Source organism: Bison bison, unplaced genomic scaffold (genome assembly GCF_000754665.1).
Source record: "Bison bison bison isolate TAMUID 2011002044 unplaced genomic scaffold, Bison_UMD1.0 scf7180017864264, whole genome shotgun sequence".
Classification (NCBI taxonomy): domain Eukaryota; kingdom Metazoa; phylum Chordata; class Mammalia; order Artiodactyla; family Bovidae; genus Bison; species Bison bison.
In genome coordinates this window covers 1,525,264-1,548,942 of record NW_011494836.1, presented here as the reverse complement: position 1 = coordinate 1,548,942, position 23,679 = coordinate 1,525,264, and the positions used below count along the sequence as shown (strand labels likewise).

At 41.4% G+C, this 23,679-nt stretch overlaps 1 protein-coding gene across 2 annotated transcripts in view; it reads right to left on the bottom strand.

The window, feature by feature from the left end:
• The window catches only part of DCP2 (decapping mRNA 2), a 55,197-nt gene extending 38,476 nt beyond the window's left edge, over nt 1-16,721 (bottom strand). For both annotated transcript variants that reach the window (XR_825983.1, XM_010848369.1), the window contains exons 1-2: nt 16,533-16,721; nt 4,758-4,909 (exon numbers count right to left, since the gene is read on the bottom strand). Coding sequence is in view for 1 of the 2 variants with exons in the window: in XM_010848369.1 (XP_010846671.1) it covers nt 4,758-4,909; nt 16,533-16,585 (205 nt within the window). In the remaining variant the exon portion in view is untranslated. The remainder of the gene's footprint in view (nt 1-4,757; nt 4,910-16,532) is intronic.
• Between the last annotated feature and the right edge of the window lie 6,958 nt (nt 16,722-23,679).

The following is a 23,679-nucleotide window of genomic DNA, read 5'->3' as shown; positions in this document are numbered from 1 at the left end:
CTCGTCTTTTTCCTTTCTCTTCCTTCTCCCTACAACATTCCTAATAATTTCACAGTGCATTAGTGTCTCTATAATGAAGTTTTAGCTCATCTTTCTACCCATTAAACAACTTCTTCAAAAATAACAAATTAAAACCAACAGACATAATCTTGAAAATTATCTATACTCTTCATTTACCCATTTTTTTTCCTACCCCAAAATCACCATAAAAAGAGTAAGTTGATGAACCAATCAACTGCAGACCAAGATATATTTGGAATTAATGATGAAAAGTACTTGCTCAAGTCCACACAATTAGCAAATAACAGAACCCAATCCAAAAATGACATCAATTTCTTCAATGAAGACAACTCTTCAATCTTCCTCCAAATTCAACAGTACATAAAGTAATTCATTCCAACAATGGAGTGGAAAGTTTTTTGTTTTTTGGTGTTTTTGGAGTGGAGAGTTTTTAAACACCACTTTTATTTAATGAGACAATATACTTAACTCAAAAAACCCTATGATATGCTCTGAGTAATGATAATTATTTTCTAATTTTCACTAAAATTATTATTTGACTACTGCCTTATTTTCTTAACCATCAAACCAAATTATTTTCCATCTTCAATCTTGGCTTACTGGGCCTTACCAACATTTCTAAGAGAAAGACTGAAGATCACACTGATTACATAAAGAATGGAAGAAGCTTTAAGCACATACATCTCCTTGTATTACACATATCCCCTTTCTTAACAATTCAGTGATTCTTCAGTAGACTCTTTTCAACATTTCTGCAAAAACATGAAAAATATACTCTAACTGTAGATAATCATTTCACTGTAACTGCCATCCAAAATCCTTCTGTTATCACAGACGACATCAATTTCCTCTCGGGACAACTCGTCAAGCTGTAGCCCCAGTTCCCTGTATTCCTTGTCCTTCACATCCACGCCCACTTCTGGGACTAACTCCCACAGCAACAATCTGCACCTTGCCATCAACAAGGTGTTGTTGATGGCAACACAATAGAACTGTAATAGTTCTATTACAGTACTCTGATTAGAATAAAACATCTTGGCCATAATTTTCTACAGCAGTCTTTTAAGTAGTCACAATATATGGTTATTCTACATCTATTTTTGACTGTTCTCCTGTCTCCATATTAGCACCCTCTGGCTTTTATTTTCTTCTCTCCACAATACGGTCCATCACTTTAATTAATGTCTTAGCAATATTCAAAATTCTTTTGCCACAGTTATGAATATAGCTCCCCAGCAAAACCTCAACCCAGAAGCAAGTCCAGGACAGTCAAGCTATACCCATACTGGGGTATGTAGTATATACTCAGGCAAGTACTACTGGCACATACTCAGTTAAGTGCTATACCTGAGTAGCCACTAGAGAAAAGTCACAGGACTATGCACAATTAACACAAGAAAACAGAGTCAGAGAAAAGCCCTACTATTTGTCCAAGGCTGCACGACTGGTAAATGGCAAAGATGGGATGGTAACGCGAGGAATGTGACTCCGGAATTCATACTATTAACTTTTACTCTAGTCTCACAGGTACCACAGATCAGCGCGTCCGTCATGCCCCCACAAAATTTCTCCTTTATTTCTCTACAAATGGAACGGCACACCCATCCACTCAATCGCTCAGATCAGAAACCTGGATACCATCCTTGACTCCTTCCTCTACCTCTCCTCAGACATTCAAGTTAAGACAAAGTTTACCTCCTAAATATCACTGAAATTTAGTATCTTCTATTCACTTCTATCAGAAGTTTCCATTTCTCTCTCGTAAATTAATGAAACAGCATCTTAACTAGGCTTTCAATCTGATGTTCCTCCAATTCACTGCCTGCACTGTCTCAGGAATGTTTTTCAAAACTTCCCTAGAGAGAAGTAAAGAAATGTGGCAAAACGTTAACAACGGGCAAATACACAGAAAGGGCATGATGGCACTTGATTTAACATTCTTTCCACTTCTCTGCAAGTTACACTTTTTTCCTGAAGTCTTTTTTTAATCTCCTACATTCTTTTATTACCCTTATGGGTAAAGTCCAGACAAATACAGCCCACTAGACTCTGCCTCCAAAGAAGATTTTTATCTATTTTCAAATTGGAGTGGGATTACTCGCTTCACTATTTCTAATGAACCCTAGGCTACCTTATCAAAACCTATCAGACTTTAGTGTAATCACGTCCTTTCCTGCCTGTCATCTTAAAGACAGCAACCAAATATACCTTGTTCAATGCCTGGCACAGAGGAAGCACTCAATTATTTAATGGAGTCTACCACATTAGAAGAAGCTTTTTCTTCCACGTAGAAGAAACTTAACTAAAACAGGGGCACTTTTTTTTTTAATAATAAGGAAAGTTTTAAAAATTCATATATATAAGCACAATTGCAATTGTGTTTCAGGAAAAACTGCAATTCAGGAGACTCTGGGTTAGGAAGATCCCCTGGAGAAGGAAATGCCAACCCACTCCAGTATTCTTGCCTGGAGAATTCCAACCTCTTGCCTGGGGTCAGAAGAGTCGGACATAACTTAGTGACTAAACCACCACAAAATCTTATCCAGATTATCCAGATAAGCACAAAATCTTATCCAGAACCCCAAAATATGTACAGTTGCTCTTGTAAGACCCCCAAGTCTATGCAAAACAGACCAAAACCAAAGAAGACAGCCTTCTTATTTTATCCATGTTTCTCCAATTAGATTATAGCTCCTTAAAAACAGTGGTCTATGATTTCCTCATAAAATCGGCTACCAAGACTCTAACAAAGATAGTGCTCCACAATACTTCTATTCCTCCTTTTTTCATTTACTTCTCCATACTTGCTGAAAAAGTTTCAAAGGTTAACAGCTATATAGAATAAACAGTTTCATTCTGCAGGGGTTCCTTATTTCATGCAGCTAAGAAAAAGCACAGGGAGCTGAGTATGAGGGTTATTTTAAATCACCTCTTCCCACTCCCTCTAGTGTACTACAGTGCACTTACGGGTATAGTTCCACGTCAACACATGGTTTATGCTGAAAAACAATGACCAAGAGAATAAAAATCAAAGCATTTTGGCTCTAAAACTCACAAATTCCCCTACATAACTTCCGTCCCTATCTCCTCTTAGATCCCTGTAAGAATCTTAGTAAAAATTTACTTTCCAAGGTATTGCTTATCATTTCCAACTCCCCAATTTTGCTCCATCCCTTTTCTTTATCTGCAATGTATTTCCCACTCCAGCCTGCTTAGAGGAAATATATAGAATGAAAATTCTACATTCCCTTTAAAACACAGCCTTGCTTAAACTTGCATAAAACTTTCCACCTTCTGCCAAATTCTAAAAACAGTATCAAGGGCATTAGCAATTTACCAGGTTTTTGGCCTTGTGACACAGCTTCCTTTTATAATCTTAAATATTCGTTTGAATCTTTTATGACAAGTTTCTATCTTATTTGTAAATAGGGAGGAACAAAAGCTTCTCAGAAGGCAAGCAATCTGCCATAAAACCAAAAACTGTTTTGAACACAGGAAGTATTCAATAATTACTTACGAATATCTATACCAGAAAGGTAGTAATCTCAATAAAGATCATTCAGTTAAGTGGAACAGCAAGAGGAATGTAAAAAAAAAACAAAAAACAAAACAGATCAGTTCTAGAAACAGGCTAGCTATATCTGAAAGAAAAGAAAATCAAATTTATTTCTAATTATCACTGTACATTTTAGGGGGTCCTCAACATAAATAAAAATACAGTTGTCACTCCAGTATCGACAGGTGTTACCAAGTCCAAGCTCACTCTGCTCACTACATGACAGGCCGATGAGTCCAAGACACAAGGCTGAGGCAAGGAATCTGATTTATTCAGAGGCTAACCAAAATGGCCAACTAATGTCTCAAAATAATCATTTTACCGGGGTCTGGATGCCAGGTTCTTTTATAGAGAGAGATGGGGGGAGGTGAGGAAACAAAGTAAAAAGACTATTAATCTTGCAAGTTATCTCCTAGAATGGCCAGCCTCAGGCGGGTGTTCATTTCTTCCTTCCTGCCAACTACAGGTGGCAGGGAGAGGGGCTGGTTCTGAACAATGGCACTTTAACAGTCAGGCGGAGAGGCAGGGTTCTCCGAGGCAGGCCATTATGTATGACTGTAGTAATAACAAAGGCAATGTAAAGCAAGTCAAAGACACAGTTTCAACATGGAGTCGGAACTGACTTCTCCCTGCAACAATGTGTGACCCACAGATAGCGGCGCTGACTCTACCATGCCATTCTACACCATCAAAGAAACTTGAGCGGGCTTCCCTGGTGGCTCAGCGGTAAAGAACCCTCCTGCCGACGCAGGAGACATGGGTTTGATCCCTGAGTCAGGAAGATCTCCTGGAGAAGGAAATGGCAACCCACTCCAATATTCTCACGTAGGAAATCCAATGGCAAAGGAGCCTGATGGGCTATATAATCCATGGGGTCACAGAAAACTGGACACGACTTAGTGACTAAACAAGGGACATCTATGGATTCTGGTATCCTGGAGAGAAGGGGAGGTCCTGGAGCCACCCCCAGGAATACCAAGGTACAGCCCTGCTATCAAATTGTGCCTACCACCATCAGGCACAAACCGTATGTATATGCTTTATGTATTTGACAAATTTTAGAAATCATTATGTTTTATTTAAAAGATTATAAATCTCAAAGATAGGCAAAAGAAAATTTGTGCTAAAACATCTTATTAACAAGAATGAAAGACAGTCATTATAGTAATAAAAAGGATATCAGCTTTAGCAAAGTCTCTTATCCCACACTGAGGTAATCCTGGTGTGTTCTGCATGTAGAAATCCAAGTAAAACCAATGGGCAAGTTCAATCTGAAAACACACTCGGATAGCATTGTCTCTTTCCTCGCTGGGAATATGCAAAATAAATCGGCTGTCAAAAACAAAAAACATACAAAAATTACATTTACAAACCATAACAATTCATTTTAACCTTTTTAATTGCTTCATTCCTGACCCACCAACACAAAAACAGACCAAAAGCAGTACTGATCAAGGAAGCAAAATTGGCAGGAAAGTGAAAGTGTTTGTTAGTCGCTCAGTCTGTCCAACTCTTTGCGACCCCATGGGCTGTAGCCTCTGTCCATGGAATTCTCCGGGCAAGAAGGCTGGAGTGAGTTGCCATTCCTTTCTCCAGGGGATCTTCCCGACCCAGGGATCAAACCCAGGTCTCCTGCACTGCAGGCAGATTCTTTACCATCTGAGCCATCAGGGAAACCAGGGAAAATGAGTTATGAATCATAACACAGTTTTTTTAAGAGGCCATCTATCCTCTGTTCACAAGTAGAGATTAAGAGCTCACTAACAATAAATTACAGGTGAGCAAGAAAACAAACTTGTGGGACTTCCCTGAGGTCCAGTGGTTAAGACTCCATGCTTCCACTGAAACAGGCACAGATTTCATCCATGGCTGGGGAGCTAACATCCCACAAGCCATGTGGTGTGGACAAAAAAAAAAGAAAGAAAAAAAAAAAAAACACTAGGATTCCCTCCCACGTCTGGTAACATTTTCAAAGAATATATGCAAATAAATTCATACACTCAAACAGAAAAGATATTAACTGTTTAATCTTTATATTTACAGTACTACAAAGAAATGTAAAAGCAACCATTAATAGACCAGACTTCCCAAAGAGCTCATCTGAAGAAACTGAGTTCAAAATAACTTTCAAACACACTCACTTTAAAAAAAAAAAATCTAAACTGTCTTTTCTAAGTACATTCAGAGGGAGGAAGAAACAGTTAACTATATTATATATAGTTATAGTACACTATATTATATATACAATATACACCATATTATATATACAAATGTTTATGTATGATTAAGATAATGAACCCCTTTTTTGTGCAACAAACCAAAATTTATGTGATTTATAGGACACATTAAGCAACCACCATTAACATTCTTCCATGCTTAACTTAGCATTTTCTGTAACCTTTTTCTAGTGACTTTTAGAGACAGAATGAATTACATAAAAGAAACCCACTGGTGTCTACAGTTATTTTTTAAAATTAAAAATAGCATCACCCAATTTGATCACTCACACGACCAGTCCACAACCTATCTGGCACTAGCTTCATGGAAGACAATTTTTCCATGGACTGGGACAAGGGGGATGGTTTGGGGACGATTCAAGTGCATTACATTTACTGTGCCTTTTATTTCTATCATTATTATGACATCCGCTCCACCTCAGATCACCAGGCACAGATCCCAGCCTCTGGGGCCTCTGACCTACACTATTCACTAGTTGTAACATTAGTGATAAATGTTCTTTGCTGCTTTCAAGTTTCAAATTAAATCTCAAAACAATGCTGTAAAAATTATAAAAATATATCATTCCAATAGGGAACTGGATAAGTGGAAGTTAAGACAAATGTATGTACAATAATCTAGAAAAACAATGGGGAAATGAGCCTAAACCACATCTATATTAAGAACAAGACAGGTAACACGCAACCCTGATGGCATTATCTAAAACATAAAAATCTCTTCCACATGGCATTTAAGATCCAGTGCCTGCTCACCTGCACAGCCTCTGTCCCTCTGTAAAGTTCTTTATACCCAGTGACACCTGATTCTTAGAAATGTCCTAAATCACCATCCACATACTATCTCTCTCCTCTCCTTTTCTTATAATTCATTCCTCATGACTTACTTATAGGTCATGAGGAATGACTTATGAATTACCTACTTCATTCATTTCTTCTAATTCATTCCTCATGACTTACAAACACTGCGTCTCCTACAGTGGTAGGTATATCAGACTCCTCTGAATAGATTTATATACTCTTTCAGTTCCTACTCCATTCAAGCAACTATCTGATTTTTATTACTGCGTGCATGCTCAATCGCCAAGTCATGTCCAAGACTTTGCACCCCATGGACTGCAGTCCGCCAGGCTCCTCTGTCCATAGGATTTTTCAGGCAAGAGTACTAGAGTGGTTTGCCATTTCCTTCTCCAGGGGATCTTTCCGACCCAGACATCAAACCCACGTCTCCTGCATTGCAGGCCAATTCTTTACCACCATTACTGTCCATAAACTGTTTCAAGTTAGTTCACTGAGATAAGGTGCTGAAATTAGTCCTGAATATTCATTGGAATATCGATGCTGAAGCTGAAACTCCAATACTTTGGCACCTGATGCAAAGAATTGACTCACTAGAAAAGACCCTGACGCTGGGAAAGATTGAAGGCGGGAGGAGAAGGGGACAACAGAGGATGAGATGGTTGGATGGCATCACTTGACAGACATGAGTCTGAATAAACTCTAGGAGTTGGTGATGGACAGGGAGGCCTGGCGTGCTGCAGTCCATGCGGTCGCAGAGTCGGACACAACTGAGCGAATGAACTAACTGATCTTTGCGTATTTTTATTCCTATAGTCTAGCAAATTGTCTGACACATACTAGAGTAACATACTGGCAGTTACACTTTATCTTTGAAATATAAGATGGAGTAAGCATGTTCCACTCTGTCCTTCTCACAAAATGCAGCTATAAACCCTGAATGAAATACACAGACCAGCTGTTTGAGGACTGTGAAAAGTGAACAGCAGCAGGAAGATTGAGGAGGATGACAAATATCTGAATTTACCATTTTTCCACCCTCCAGTATCCCTAAGGTGAACTGGGGGTTAGAAGTGAGCTCCAGGAGCCCTCAAGTTCTGCCTCAAGGATCAAGATAGGAATCTAAAGGAATCTCTCCACGCTTAGAGACAGTGAGGGAAATTCCCCCTCTCCTCCATTCTCTCATGCCACAGCACCAAGCAATGCCATACTGGTTAGAGCTGGCAGCAAGTGACTACAACAGGGATCCACAGAAGTTAAAACTTTGTTGGACGAGAACCTTCCTCTCCGATCACAAGAACTGTGCAGTCCCAACAGAGTAGGGTCAACATCCATTGCTTATTTTTCTTCTAATCTCCAGCCATGAGGTCCCAGGCATGAGAGAGTCACAAGAAACATGGTAAAGTGGCTTTCGGTTTCTGCCATTTTTCAATATTCTACACACCATTCTCCTCTCTCCATCGTCCCAACAAATGGTATCTTAGTTTACTCTTTCAGCACTACTGACATCTGGAGCACATAACTCTATGTTGAGAGGAGCTATGCTGTATGCTCTCGATGTTCAGCAGCATCCATAGCCTTTGCTTATTAGGTATCAACAGCCCTCTCCACAAAGCTGCAACAACCAAAAGGATCTCCAGTCACTGCCAAACGTTCCTCGAGAGGAGCAAAACTCAGTCCCAGTCTATAACCACAGCGTTAGATCAGCATTCAAGTCTTCACACTGTGATTCTATAAATACAATTCACAACTAAGCCGCATGATAAGCCACAGTTTTTTCCCATTTTAAAAATTACTTAATTTAGCTGCGTGGGGTCTCAGTTGTGGCACATGGGATCTTTCAGCTGTAGCATGCAAACTCTCAGCAGGAGCATGCAGGAGTCTAGTTCCCTGACCAGAGCTCGAACCTGGGCCCCCTGCGTTGGCAGCAGAGTCTTAGCTGCTAGACCACCAGGGAAGTCTTTGTTTTCCCTCTGAAGCACAATCAAAAGTTCTCCCACTAATTAATAAATGTCTTGTCATTGCTTTACTTCCTCTGCATCTGTCAGTAACTCAATCTTTCACTAGTTTTCTAAGCTCTTTTCTCGAGGTGTTCATTCAGACACACCAGTTCCATCTTAAAGACTATCCCTGAGCCTTGTGACCTGCTCCAATCTGGAGTGACCGTCCCTGCATCTGCTACACATCTGTCATCCTACGCTGTCCGCTCACTAGCAGCCTATGGTCCCCACGATTCTGGCCTACACTAGACCTCATGTTCTTACACCCTGTCTTCCTCCTGATTAAGGTACTTCCTTATTTTCACTTAGTACCACCTTCCACGCCTTCTGGACAAAGAATGCAGGAGAGATAAATATGAAGACATAGTGAATTTGAAAATATCTTTATCCTCACACTTGACAATTTGCTAGGTAAAGAATTCCAGGTTGGAAATCATTTTCCTTCGGAATCCTGAAGACAGTGCTCTTTCCTGCCAGCCTACAATTTTGATGTGTTAGACTGAAGCCACCTCAATTCCTTTTTCCAACCTTTTTTCTCACTGGAAGCTTCCAGCTTCTTCCTTCTGTCCTTCATGTTCTAAAATTCCCTAGCTGTCTCTTTTCCATCCACTGTATCACTCACTCAATGGACTTCATCTACTTGGAAGCTCACCTCCTTCAGTACTGTAAGACTTGTGCAATGATCCTTTGAGTCTCCAATTTTCTCTGTTATGTCCTACCTCTAGCTTCTAAAACCCTTACTTTCTGGGAAACAGTCTCTTGCAAACCACCTACTGGGCTTTTTGTTTCTACTCTCATATTTAAAATTCCAAAGGCTATTTTTAATTGCTTAAATTATGTTTTCATAGATTATTCTATTACATGACTATAAAAACCTCTCTCTCTAAGGAGTAGTTTTGGGTTTTTTTTCTTCTCCTACCTGCACAGTTTGATTCTTTCCAGTTGTTTTTCCTTCTCATTGCTAGTTTTAAGGTCTACATTCTGCATTGAGGCCTATTTCAGATATTCATACTTAATGCAACAGACCACAAAGCTTTCTTAGGAGGCTTCTCAAACATGAGGGACCATTAAAGGGGATTAGGCTGAGCCATTTGATAGAGTAACTTCCAATGTCAGTATCTTCAGGTGTTTCCTCATGGGCTAGTCAGATCACCTAGACAAAAACCTTCCGATCCGTCAGGAGGCAAAGGCCAGGCTGCCACTTTCTGGGAGCCGAGCAGGGGAAGAGGGACGGCTTCCAGGATGTGCACAGTACTCGCCACCTCATCTCTGCCGCCTTCCAACATCCTCTCATTCTGAAGCAGAGTGACCACTACAATATTTGCTCTGTCACAAGTCTGTCGGGTCTAAGCCACACGCCACTTTCACTTCTGCTGTATAGCTTCCAAATTTTGTGGCTCATCTCTTCATCCATTCTTCCCTTTCTTGTGGGGTTATACATTTGAAATTTTTTACCTTTTAGTGGAGCAGATGCTTGTGCACAATCTACTATCTTTAACTAGAAATCCATATGACAACACATTTCGGGAGGATACTCACCACGATCTAAAATGGGTACAAAAACACCCAAAACAGAGAAATGCAATCCCAGTCCCATCCCAGTCCAGAGAAGTCCTGCAGATACACTGCAAGATGAGAATAAAACTTTTAAAAAGGCTAACATAACAGCAAAGTCTATTAGTAGGAGACCATCCACACTTCCTTCATTCCTGACAGTCAGGAGTTTTCCTACAAAAGGTAGGGGAGGGAGAACAACACCCAAGACTCTTGCCTAACTTTAGAAAACAGGTTTGAGTGTTGGCACACCAAAACAAAACTCCTGCACACTGGTATTCAAAGGTTCCCCACCGTTTATGAGCCAGCTCCCTATCTATTCTCATAAAGAAGCCTCTACAGCCCCATCTTAAACATCTTAAAAAACCACCCAACGTTTCAGGAAAACCTAATTCAAGACAAAGAAAAAATTAAACTCATTTTAAAAAACTGGCTCTGAAGAAAAGTGTTGTCAAGGATATCTCCTGGAACCTGATACTGCAAGTGTGGGCCCTGGGCCACCTGGAAACCTAACTGTGAGAAGAGAAACATTTCAGTCAGACATTTCAGTCCCATACAGGCTCAGAAAGCTTGCTCCCTAATGATCCTCTCAGAGAAACAACTTTAGAATGTAAATCAGCAAAACAAGAACGAAAATACAGCATAAACAGGATTCAAGAGAGAAGAGACACAACCTGGGAGAGCTGGGAAAAGGAATTCTAGTACAGCGCAGATTGGACTAGACAGTGAAGATCTCCAAGACAGCATTCCCTAGGAAAAAAGGATTCAGCAGAAGAGCAGATGGTATAACTGAGAGCAAGACCAAGGATATCTAAGGAGCAAATAAGGGTGTGATGGTGGAAGGCAGCTAGAAACTACGGGCATTTTGAGGGAGAAGGGTAAATGTACAAGAGAATCACAGTCCAAATATGAAGCAAAGTTAGAACAAAAGGGGGAAAAATATTAAAGAACAGTTAGAAGGAACCAGGGGATAATGAACAAAGCATATGCGTCTTTATCCAAAAGAAAAAACTAAAAGGTATCATTTAGAGCAATTTGCAGAATATAAGAAAGAAGAATTTACTTGGTCATTCTCTCTCAAGATTCTTAAAAAAGGATCTTGACTATGTTCAGAATCCTAGCCATTGTAGACTTGCCTCTTCTATGAAAAGTATTTACAGTCATGACGTATAACAAATGCCTTTATTATTGTTCACCCCCTACAATCAACCAGTAGCAGAATGTTTAAGATTTCATAATGTTACAAAATGTAACATAAATACTATCGATCTTAATTTGTAAGTCACCTGGATAGAAGCTGAGGGAGTAGGTAAGAAAAGAAACGGAAGAAATGATGGGGCACTAACTGCCTCACCCTACCAAATACAGACTCAAGAGACACTGATGTTCACAGAACAGAAATAAAACGTTTAAGCATAGTAAAGTCACAAAGATAACCAGTGGAACGATTTAAAGTAGTAATATAACTGCAATGGAAGTAGGACAAGAGCAACAGTAAGTGTAAACTACAGTCCCACCTAATAGTCTACCAAGAGACACTAAATCCTCAATCTAAAGTTGACAGAAAGGGGTACAAGTAAACTTTAAAATACTGAAATAGCCATTAGAAAACTTCACAAAACAGGTAAAGTCTGCAGAGCAGAACTAGGATGTAAGGGGTAGGGCAAGAGATTGTTGCTTTTCAGTTCACAAAGTCATCTGTACTGTTTGATTTAAAAACAAAAATACCTTACAGATGAGTACATTTTAAAAGTTAAAGGCAAACTTTTTAGAAACTTTTAAGAAAAAAAATTTTACACAGGAAAATTAAACTTCAATGCTTTCATTCTGTGAATGTTTGTGATGTGTTTTATATATTTAAAAGTGTGTGTATATACATACATGTGTATATTTTAAAAGCTAAAGTAAAATGCTTTTCACAATATTTTGTTATGGGAAAAATTTCTCCACCTCACAAAAAAGTCATCTTTTCAATGTTTCCACAGATAGAAAAAGCATTAGCTCAGGGACTGAAATTAACACAAAAATGTTTCAGGTGAAATGAACACTTAAATGGTTATTTCATTAACCTATGTGATCACCAAAATAGCAATATTAGCTGCCAGAATATACCTTTCTCCTTTTAACACAGGAGTGACCTTACCATTTAATCCTTAAAGGGACTTAAATAAATAACTTCAAACTCTTCTTTAAGAGGAACAACTTACCAAACTGCAGTTTTCAGTTTTTACTTTAAAATCATGCTTTCCAAATCTTTAATAAGATTATTTAAATGATACTGAAAAATATTTTTAACTTTTAACGTTAGAAACCATGGTGCAGTTTACACCCGTGGCGGATTCATGTTGATGTGTGGCAGAACCAATACGATATGGTAAAGTAAAAAAAAAATTTTTAATTAAAAAAAAAAAAAAAGAAACCATGGTGCACCAAAGACGAATATCACCCACCATACAGTGGTGCTGATTTACTTTTACATTCGCAAACATACTGTATTATAAAGCAGTTTTGGTTCACCAAAGCATTTTAGACAAGTCTTCCTTGCTGTCCTCCAATTCCACTTCACCCAGAAGTTACCAGTTTCGTCAGTTTGGTGTATATACTTTCAGAATTCTGTGCATGCACACAAACATGTATTCACAAAAACATTTAAAAATTTAACACAGAGCACCAAATGACTAGTTATTACACTCAGTAGTTTTTGTGTACATTTTCAAGACACAAATACCCTCCTTCAGTTTACTGTTTGCTAACTGCCTTAGGAATTTCTAATGGTTGCACAATATTCCTGTAAATGAAATACCCCATACTCAACTACCTGAAAAATAACATTCCATTTCTTAGGTACGCTGTCTAATGGTTACAAAGTCATATCTTGAAAATTTAAGTCTCTTGCTCTAATTTCTCATGTAAAAATCACTCTCAAATTTTACATTTCCCCAAAACATATGGTCAATAACTAAACTAGACATGATTAGCAGGACTATGTTTTATCAAAGATCAAAATAATAAAAGGAAAAAACCTTAAAGATACCAATAAAGAAGAACTAAAACTGGAGAAAATACAAAGGGAGTGAAAACAAGAGTCAAGACCAAACTTGTAAATCAAGAGGCACTTTAAAAAGTACAAAAAAATAGAAAAAAAAAAGATGTTAAAAAAGTACAAAAAACTAAACTTTTTCAATTTAAGCTTTATTTTCATAGAAAATAAATGTGAAATTTTCTGATAGAGCCCATAAGCAAAAGCCAGAAGTGTTAATATTAAAAATCTTTAAATTAATCAAAGATATTGTGAACATTAACCTGAAAATGGTATTACTTTTAAAACCTGAAGTTTTAAGAAATGGTTATTTGGTTCTGAAATGGAGCAGGAGTCATCAAGGACATCCCCACCCTCTCTCTCTCACCTCTTATTTAAAGGAAAGTTTTAGCCTCCTAAGCTAAATTTGATTCAGAGAAGCAAGAAAATGCAGAAGACTAAGGAACGCAGTTAAGCAAGACAAGATAATACTAGCTTAACCATAAAACAAAGTCAAGGACCTTTAGTTCCTGCACAAGGCCTGTACGTAGTATCCTGAGCCATATCCTTCAGTTGTTTTGTAAAAACTAAAACCCTCACCAGGTGGAAGAAGCCAACTACATGCTAACCACCACCAAGCAGACCTCAGACCCTTAAAACCAGGCTGATAATTTGAAATTCTATAATGCCACCCTGTTACCTCACCACCACCTAATCAGAAAGAGGTCCATGAGCTGATGACTCACGACCCTGTCCCTCATCTTCCCCTTGAGTCTGCCTTTTAAGCATGAACTGCCATTCTTCCTTGCAAGGCCCAGCAGTGAATGCACCAGTACTTCCCTGTACCACAATTCTGTATCAGTACAGGCTTTGCTGAATGTCAAGCAAGTAGACCCAAGTTTGGTTGGATAACCGTTTCCTATTAGTTTATCAAGTAGCTAGCCCTAATTTTTAAACACATCAACCACGTGGATCCAAAAAACAGTAACTACCAAAAATTTCCTTAAAGGAAAAAAAGAAAGTTTTCTCTATTCCAAAAGATCTGTATAAAATAGTTTTAATATACACTAACTAGAAAATCAAGTAAGAATCTTTAACACTTAACAGATGTTTAACATGAAGTCTACAAAACACCATTATTTTTAAGTAGGATTACACACATCAAATCACCTTCATAAGGGTCGATATGACTTCTTTAAATGATGCAGTCTTCCGTAATATACAATATAAACCCAATACTAATGGAACAATTGGGCTTCCCTCATAGCTTAGTTGGTAAATCATCTGCCTGCAATGCAGGAGACCCGGGTTCGATTCCTGGGTCAGAAAGATCCCCTGGAGAAGGAAATGGCAACCTACACCAGTATTTTTGCCTGGAGAATCCCATGGACAGAGGAGCCTGACAGGCTAAAGTCCATGGGATCACAAGAGTCGGAGACGACTTAGCGACTAAACCACCACCAATGGGACAATTAGTTTAGATGCCTGTAAAAAGTATAAATTACCTATCTTTTCTAAACCACCTGTATCCCTATTAATTCATACATAACTATTGCTCATCTTTCCTAATACTACTCATATTTAATTTTTCTGACTATAAAATGTACATCCTCTAAAAAAAATTTGGAAAGATGAATCAGAAAAACCATAATTCCACTTTTGACATGTTCTCCCAGTCATTTATCTAACAAACATCAAACCTCTTTTTTTCTTAAGTTATAACCGTATCATCACTAAAGTACAGTGACGTTAATTCTTAGTGGTTGCAGAATTAGTCTTACTTACCTACATGTACTTTTGTGAAGTAATAACATTAGAGAGGACTTTCTATTTCATCCACCAATGTTAAGAAAAAAAGGCACAGGCATTAGAAAGAAAAAGACAAATTCTGATTTTCTAAATTAAGATGAAAATGACCTTGTATAAATTACAATGTGAGTCTGACAGATGAAAATGGAAAAAACTCCATCTACCAAACAGGGTTATTTTGAGGATTAAATGATACACGTGAAGACAGCAGCCAGTGTCTGGTTGGCACCCAGTAGTAACTCCACACGGAGAAGGCGATGGCACCCCACTTCAGTATTCTTGCCTGGAAAATCCCATGGACAGAGGAGCCTGGTAGGCTTCAGTCCACGGGGTCGCGACGAGTCCGACACGACTGAGCGACTTCACTTTCACTTTTCACTTTCACTTTCACGCACTGGAGAAGGAAATGGAAACCCACTCCAGTGTTCTTGCCTGGAGAATCCCAGGGTCGGGGGAGCCTGGTGGGCTGCCGTCTATGGGGTCGCACAGAGTCGGACACGACTGAAGTGACTTAGCAGCGGTAGCTCCACTAGTATCAGTTCTTCCTTTCCCCTTAAAGTCGTGAATGCAACACAACTACTAAAAGCCAGACTTCAAGACATAAATACAGTGAAAAGTGGTCGTTTTAATCAAAGCTTGTATTCATTTGTAATTTAAATTATTTCACAACCCACTTACACCAGCGACAACTCAGGTTATTACTACACCAAAAACATTTCCTTTTCCTGAAGTAAAAATTTAAGTCTATTTTACACATGCTTGAAAGTGAAAGTACACTTGCTTGGCTATCTGAAATTATAGCCAACAAGAGAGAAGAACGCAGAAAATTTCTCTTGTAAAATTATACCATCCGTTAAAACCCAGCAACTGAGAATACCGTTCAAGAAGGACAATGAAGAGATGGAGGGAAAAGGCAACTCTAGACTTCTTTTCTTCCCCTCACTCCCAAGGATAAGTTTGGGAATGAACAAGAGAGTAATTTTTCACAGCAATTTACAGAGAACGCCACGGACGTATAAGAATACCCCCCCGGGGCGGGGGGTAAATTTGAAAACTTCTCTACGTAGGTCCGAAAAGCTCGGACTCCAAGACTTAAAAACCTTGGGATCTTTCAACACAACTGGGGAATGAGATGGAGGGAAGAGAGTAAGACGGTCTGCAGAAGTCAGTCAGAAAAAGCAACGGGAGGGGGAGGAGCAGCCCCCAAAATGCCTAAGACCCAGGCTTTAGCGAAGCTGCTTCGCTTGCGGGAAAGCAAACTAGTTGAGCAACTAAGAAAATGAGGAAATCCCAGCGCTGCGAGAGGAGGAATGGAGGAGAGTGCGTGAGAAACAGGGAGGCAGCAGCGGAAAAAGAAGGTTGGTGTCGTCGGAGATAAAAGTCGACAGGGAAAGGGAGCAGAAGCGGGACGGGAAAGCCGGGACAAGGATGTGGACCGGGAGAGGAGACGCGGAGGTCTCCGGGGTCGCCGAAACTGAGAGGGGGCAAAAAGAAAAGCAGCGGACGACAGGGGGCCGAAGCAGCGCGGGGTGCCACGGTACCTGCAGAGATCGTCCAGGACGCTGCCGGGAATCTCCACCCGTTTGGTCTCCATGATGAGGACCCACAGCAGGAGCAGTGCATCCCGGCTCCGCGCGGCCGGGGACCGAGGGTACTGCAGGAAGACTCCGGAGAACACGCAGCGGCGGCGGTAGCAGCGGCCGTGGCTCCTACGGAAACGAGAAGGGGAAAGGGGCGGGACCCGCTCACTTCCTTCCGGCTCCCTCAGCCCGGGACCCCGAGGCTGGGCCGAGGCGGGGGGCGGAGTCCCGAGAGCCACGCCCCTGCTCTGCTTGAAAGACCCAATGGGAAGGTGGAGAACTGGGACCCTGAGCAAGCTAAGCAAATGGGAAGGTAGAGTACTGGGACCCTGAGCTAGCTAAGCCAATGAGGCGTTTGTTTATTGGTCCGTCGGCTCCAATCCGTCTTCAAGCTGCTCAGTTACCACTCAGTAAACCAACTTCCCGCCGCTGGTCCTGGGCCTTGGGTGGATAGGCGCATGCGCATCATCCCTCTTTGACTCTACTAGGAAGTCTGGTGGGTACTGGTATTCCCTCTCGGTGGTCTTCCGCACAGTCTCTCCGTGACTGAGCAGGCGCTCCGAACCTTTGCAGTGCAGAGCCTGTGGGCGCATTCAGCACTAGTGTGCGTGCATGGTTTCTGTCACCATATACCCCGCACACACTCTCACCACCGCCCCCACCACCTCCAAGGGGTGTATCCTTTCACTACAACGCCCCGAAGAGAGTTGTCATTTTTGTGGTGGCTCACCTCGTTCACTCTGCAGGCGCCCAGTCCTAACTGTGAAGACAGGGGGTTTTATCCCAGTATTTCACACCCTGTGAAATATGAATTGATTAAACCTGAACTCGGGAATCTTCATTCCACCTGCCGCAAGCTCACATCACTCCAACCAGCTGCTGCTGCTGCTAAGTCGCTTCAGTCGTGTCCGACTCTCTGCAACCCCAGAGACGGCAGCCCACCAGACTCCCCCGTCCCTGGGATTCTCCAGGCAAGAGTACTAGTCATCATTATTTCACAATCATGTTTAATGGAGTCTTAATGGATCCTTGGAGAAACTCTGGATCCATCCATTTTTCAACTTGCTCCTTTTATATCAGACTCATTGGCCCACACACACCTGCTCAGCAGTGAGTTTAGTTCTTTCTACCATTTGATATGCAGATGACACCACCCTTATGGCAGAAAGTGAAGAGGAACTAAAGAGTCTCTTGATGAAAGTGAAAGAGGAGAGTGAAAAAGTTGGCCTAATGCTCAGCATTCAGAAAACTAAGATCATGGCATCTGGTCCCATCACTTCATGGGAAATAGATGGGGAAACAGTGGAAACAGTGTCAGACTTTATCTTTGGGGGCTCCAAAATCACTGCAGATGGTGATTGCAGCCATGAAATTAAAAGATGCTTACTCTTTGGAAGAAAAGTTATAACCAACCTAGATAGCATATTAAAAAGCAGAGACATTACTTTGCCAACAAAGTTCCGTCTATGGTTTTTCCAGTGGTCATGTATGGATGTGAGAGTTGGACTGTGAAGAAAGCTGAGCACCAACGAATTGATGCTTTTGAACTGTGGTGTTGGAGAAGACTCTTGAGAGTCCCTTGGACTGCAAGGAGATCCAACCAGTCCATTCTGAAGGAGTTCAGTCCTGGGTGTTCATTGGAAGGACTGATGCTAAAGCTGAAACTCCAATACTTTGGCCACCTCATGAGAAGAGTTGACTCATTGGAAAAGACTCTGATGCTGGGAGGGATTGAGGGCAGGAGGAGAAGGGGACGACAGAGGATGAGATGGTTGGATGGCATCACCGACTCGATGGACATGAGTTTGGGTGAACTCTGGGAGTTAGTGATGGACAGGGAGGCCTGGCATGCTGCAATTCGTGGGGTCGCAAAGAGTCAGACACGACTGAGCGACTGAACTGAACTGAACTGAACCATTTAATCTCCCATCTTTTCTCTTAATAAAATACACACTGCCTTTATATCAAGTTCATATTAATTCTCCACACTAGTCCAAGAGCTGCCTAATCAGTACTACCTCTACCTCCATTCTAAGCCCTATATAACTGCCCAAGTTTTGTTTTGTCCAGATATGAACAGATGACTATCTTTTCAGCTTCTGATGCATGTCGAGCCCAAATCTGATATAGGGGCCATCTTACCATCTATTTTACTCTGTTTTCCATCTTTATCTTTTTGCTTTTTATTGGAATATTCCTCAAGTTTGTTTTCCAGCCATCTGTAGTTTTTATTTTTCTAGAATTTTCTTTCATTCTTCAAATGTCTCTTAGTCATGGTGTCATAGCCATGATTCATAAATCCCATATTATTATGAAGATATTAATACATTTAAAAGCTTTCTTCTTCCTGTATAGCCTTTTATTCATCTCAGTTGCTTTTTTCTATTAATTTGGTCACCACCTATCATATCAGAAGTTTGCTGATGATGCTCAATTATTCACTCATACTTAAGTATGAAACTAAAAAACTGAAGTCAAGTGCTATAAAAGCTAATTGGAGTGGAGTTTGGGGGAAGGGAATTCTGGGGAGAATGGATACATTTATATATATGGCTGAGTCCCTTCGCTGTTCACGTGGAACTACCACAACATTGAATCGTCTGTGTGTGTGTGTGTGTGTGTGTGTGTGTGTGTGTAAAGTCACTCAGTCGTGTCCAACTCTTTGCAACCCCATGGACTGTAGCCCCCCAGGCCCCTCTGTCCATGGGATTTCCCAGACAAGAATACTGGAGTGGGTAGCCATTTCCTTTGCCAGGGTATCCTCCTAACCCAGGGATCAAACCCGAGTCTCTTATGTCTCCTGTATTGGCAGGCCGCTATTTACCGCTGCAGCCACCTGGGAAGCTATGCCCCGAATACAAAATTAAAAGTTAAAAAAGAGCTGACTGGAAGCTCCCAGCGTGTGGGTGGGACTTTCGAGCTTCACAATAGGGTGATCTGACTGGGCTGCTGGTTGGGAAAACATGGCATTGGAATCTGTAGGTCATTCTTTCTAGCTGGTCAGAGTCCCTAAAGAGAAAATCCTTTCAGGTCAAACTGAAGTATTCTGGGAGTCAAGTAGGGAAGCACAAGCTGGAATATTCTGTTTGCTCTCTTCAGTCCTCCCTGCCACAGTACTAGTCTATTTTGGGTTTACTAAGAAATAGGCCCTGAGGCCGGAGAAGGCAATGGCACCCCACTCTAGTACTCTTGCCTGGAAAATCCCACGGATGGAGGAGCCTGGTGGGCTGCAGTCCATGGGGTCACTCAGAGTCGGACACGTCTGAGCGACTTCACTTTCACTTTTCACTTTCATGCATTGGAGAAGGAAATGGCAACCCACTCCAGTGTTCTTGCCTGGAGAATCCTAGGGATGGGGGAGCCTGGTGAGCTGCCATCTATGGGGTCGCACAGAGTCGGACACAACTGATTCGACTTAGCAGCAGCAGCAGCAGCAGCAGCAGCAGCAGGCCCTGAGGCAAGGATTTGAGTGCAAGTAGTTAATCTGGAAGATGATCCTGGGCAAGACTTGTGGCAGAGAAGGGAGGTGAGTCAAGAAAGGGAAGAAAGCCAATGAAAGGATTTTTATCAACATAGTACTATGGGTTGATTGGAGCTAATCCTACCGGAGAACCTTGAAGGCCAGCATGAAGCACACTTCAAGGGTTATCCTACTCAAGGGATGAGAAAGATGATACTGATACTAACTTCCATCAGATATTTGTTCAGGACTGCCCTGGGGGTCATCACCCCAGCTTGCCACATGGTCAACAAGGAAGGCTCTGGTGACCAGAAAAAGCCCTCATCAGGTGGAAAAAGTTAATTGCATGATGACCAGATGCTAGTCTTGTGGTTGCTCAGCCTCGAGACCAAAAGATGACCCTGGAGACAGCAACAGAAGCATCAGTGGTATTTTGGACAGGAGGATCTTACACAAGTGACCCTGAAATGACCCTACCACGTGCAGCAGATGGTAGGTAGGACATGACAGGAGGCAAAGGAGGCTACCATTTGTAGGTAGAATTGACATCAGGTGGGCTCAGTGACTAATTAAGGTCTATATTTAAGAGGACTGGACTGTCATGTGAGTGAAACAGAAACTGGACAAGCATGGGATGTACAAGAAGCAAGAGAAGAGCCATCTTAAACAGCCTGACGATGGAGGCATGCAGGCAGCTTGGGTAGCAGATTAATGAGGATGTTGGAGAGCCCCATCAGCAGTTCCGTCTTGCTGGGTGTGCATTCTCTCTACTCTACTGTCACAAGAAGGACCCCAGGGGCCTTCCTGAGATAGACGCCACTCCCCATGTCCTCTACTTGCCTCTTTCTGCAGAAAAACTTTAGCCAAAGATTAAATTTAATCAGAGAAGTAAGAAAACGCGAAAGCAAAGGAAAACAAACAGACAAGATAATAATTTAGCCATTGAACAAAGTTAAAGACTTTTAGTTTCTCTTCAAGGGCTACAGATAATATTCTGAGCTATATCCTTTGAGCTGTTTGTAGATACTGAAACTCTGATCAGGTGGAAAAAGCTAACTACACAACGACCAGACTAGTAATGACATAAACTTCTCCATCTTACACAATTCTGAGAACTGACTTCAAAGAGATGGGAACAGTCAACCCTGGAACTGAAGATTAACTGTACTTAAAACAATCAAGATGACACTGATCAAACCACTGCATGACCAATTTCAAGGTGACTGTCAGAGCTGACTATGCTGTTCTGCACATGGCCTCCTCTCTGCCTATACACCCCTAAAAACTCCCCTTTGGAAGCTCAGCAGTTAGTAATTGGCTTTTAGACACACATCTGCATTCTCCCCAGATTTCTGGCCTCCTAAATAAAATTGTCTTTCCTTTCCTACCAACACTTGTCTCTCAAGTACTGGCTTTCAAGCTCCAAGAAGATAAACCTGAGTTCAGAAACACTAACTGAACTTCTTTTCTCTGTCTGGGGAGCATCTTGGTGGCTATTTTTCCTAGTTGTCCACTTGTAATTCAAGTCTGGCTTTTAGAGTACTCTAAATGACAAATGGCATCAGTCAAACCATGGTGGAAGGCAAAGAGGTGTTTATCCCCAAGTGGCCAATGGTACAAAAGCACTCAGGTTCCCAGCCCCACTGAGGAATCTAGAGGAACTCTTCCTGCTCCCCTACTTCTTTACAGTCTCCCAACTCAGAGGCAGCTACACGACTCCTTTTTTGACTTTCAGGGGCCAAGAAGTCCCCAAACTCTCACAATGCTAAGTTGATCTTCCCCACAAAGAATTCTAGCAGTGTCTGAAGGCACACATCTTCCAAGTTACTTTCCTGCCCATTCTCCAGCTCATCCCTGCTTCCTCTCCACACACTTCTCAGAGCTGGGCTCCTAAACAGTGCAGCAGCCCTCTGAGCTGTGACTTCCAAAGAACCCAAGGCCTCATTCAAACCCAACTGTCCACAGCAGTCTGTGGCTTGAGAGTGGAAAATAAACTGGAGTTTGCAGTTAAGGGAAAGGAAGCTGCTAACATTCTTAACTTATAATACTAATGTGAGAACTTCCCTGGTGGTCCCAGTTGCTAAGACTATGCGTTCCCCATGCAGGAGGGCCTGGTTTCAATCCCTGATCAGGGAACTAGATCCCACATGCTGCAACTAAGAGTTCACATGCCACAAGTAAAAGATCCAAGTACCACAACTAAAAAAAGATCTCACATGCTGCAAAGATCAAAGATCCCACATATTGCAACTAAGACCTGGTACAGCCAAATAAATAATTAAAATATTTTTTAAATACTGATATGATGTTTAAATAGTTGACTTGATCAAATATTTATGGTTTTAAAATATGCTATCTCATTTAGTCTTTATAATGACATGGGATAGGCAGATAGCAATTAACGAGGCTTATAAAGGTTAAGTGACTTATAAAGATTAAATAAAGTATGTAATGGAGGCAGGGCTAGAATTCAGATGTTCAGAACTAATTAGCAGGAATTCTGCTTCAAGGAGAATAACACAATAATAATTACTGATGTCTGTACAGCATACTATCATAGAAAATTATTTCCAGGTACAATAATCCTCATAAGAAAAAAAAGCTTGTTTGTGGAATTCTAAAAATAAAACTGAACAAGCTTACTGGCCTCTCTCAAGTCAGCCGAGCTCCTGACAGCCCTGTAGGTCTTCCAGCTCTGCCCCACTCCATGTGTTAACTCAGGACATTGGTGAGTTGGCCCTGGTAGTCCCAGACATCATATCCTGATCTGATGACACGCAACAAAAAGAGGAGAGAGTGAGAGCTGCCAGGTGTCAAAGTAGCCAATTAAACCAGCAAGAAAAAATGCGGAGTTAAACCTTTAACCACTTCCTGTGACAGTGTGACAAAAAGGTTAAAACCAGACCTTCCCATTTTTCCATGGAACAGAGCAATGGTCAAGGTCAGGTGGATTAGCTCAGATTCATCTATGCTGGGGGTGAATTCACTGAACAGAAAGCTCCAGCTCTTCTATGGACCCTGGGGAAAAAAGACTAGAAGGAAAGAGTTAGGAGTGAAAAAGTATTCCCCCTTCCTGGACAAGGAAGTGTCAGCAGAGGTGCCTTAAAGATGTCTCAGTTCAGTTCAGTCGCTCAGTCATGTCTGACTCTTTGCGACCCCATGAATCACAGCACGCCAGGCCTCCCTGTCCATCACCAACTCCCGGAGTTCACTCAAACTCACTTCCATCAAGTCGGTGATGCCATCCAGCCATCTCATCCTCTGTCATCCCCTTCTCCTCCTGCCCCCAATCCCTCCCAGCATCAGAGTCTTTTCCAATGAATCAACTCTTCGCATGAGGTGGCCAAAGTACTGGAGTTTCAGCTTCAGCATAATTCTTTCCAAAGAACACCCAGGGTGTTCTAAAGGTGATCTCCTTTAGAATGGACTGGTTGGATCTCCTTGCAGTCCAAGGGACTCTCAAGAGTCTTCTCCAACACCACAGTTCAAAAGCATCAATTCTTTGGTGCTCAACTTTCTTCACAGTCCAACTCTCACATCCATACATGACCACTGGAAAAACCATAACCTTGACTGGACGGACCTTTGTTGACAAAGTAATGTCTCTGCTTTTTAATATGCTATCTGCTGCTGCTGCTGCTAAGTTGC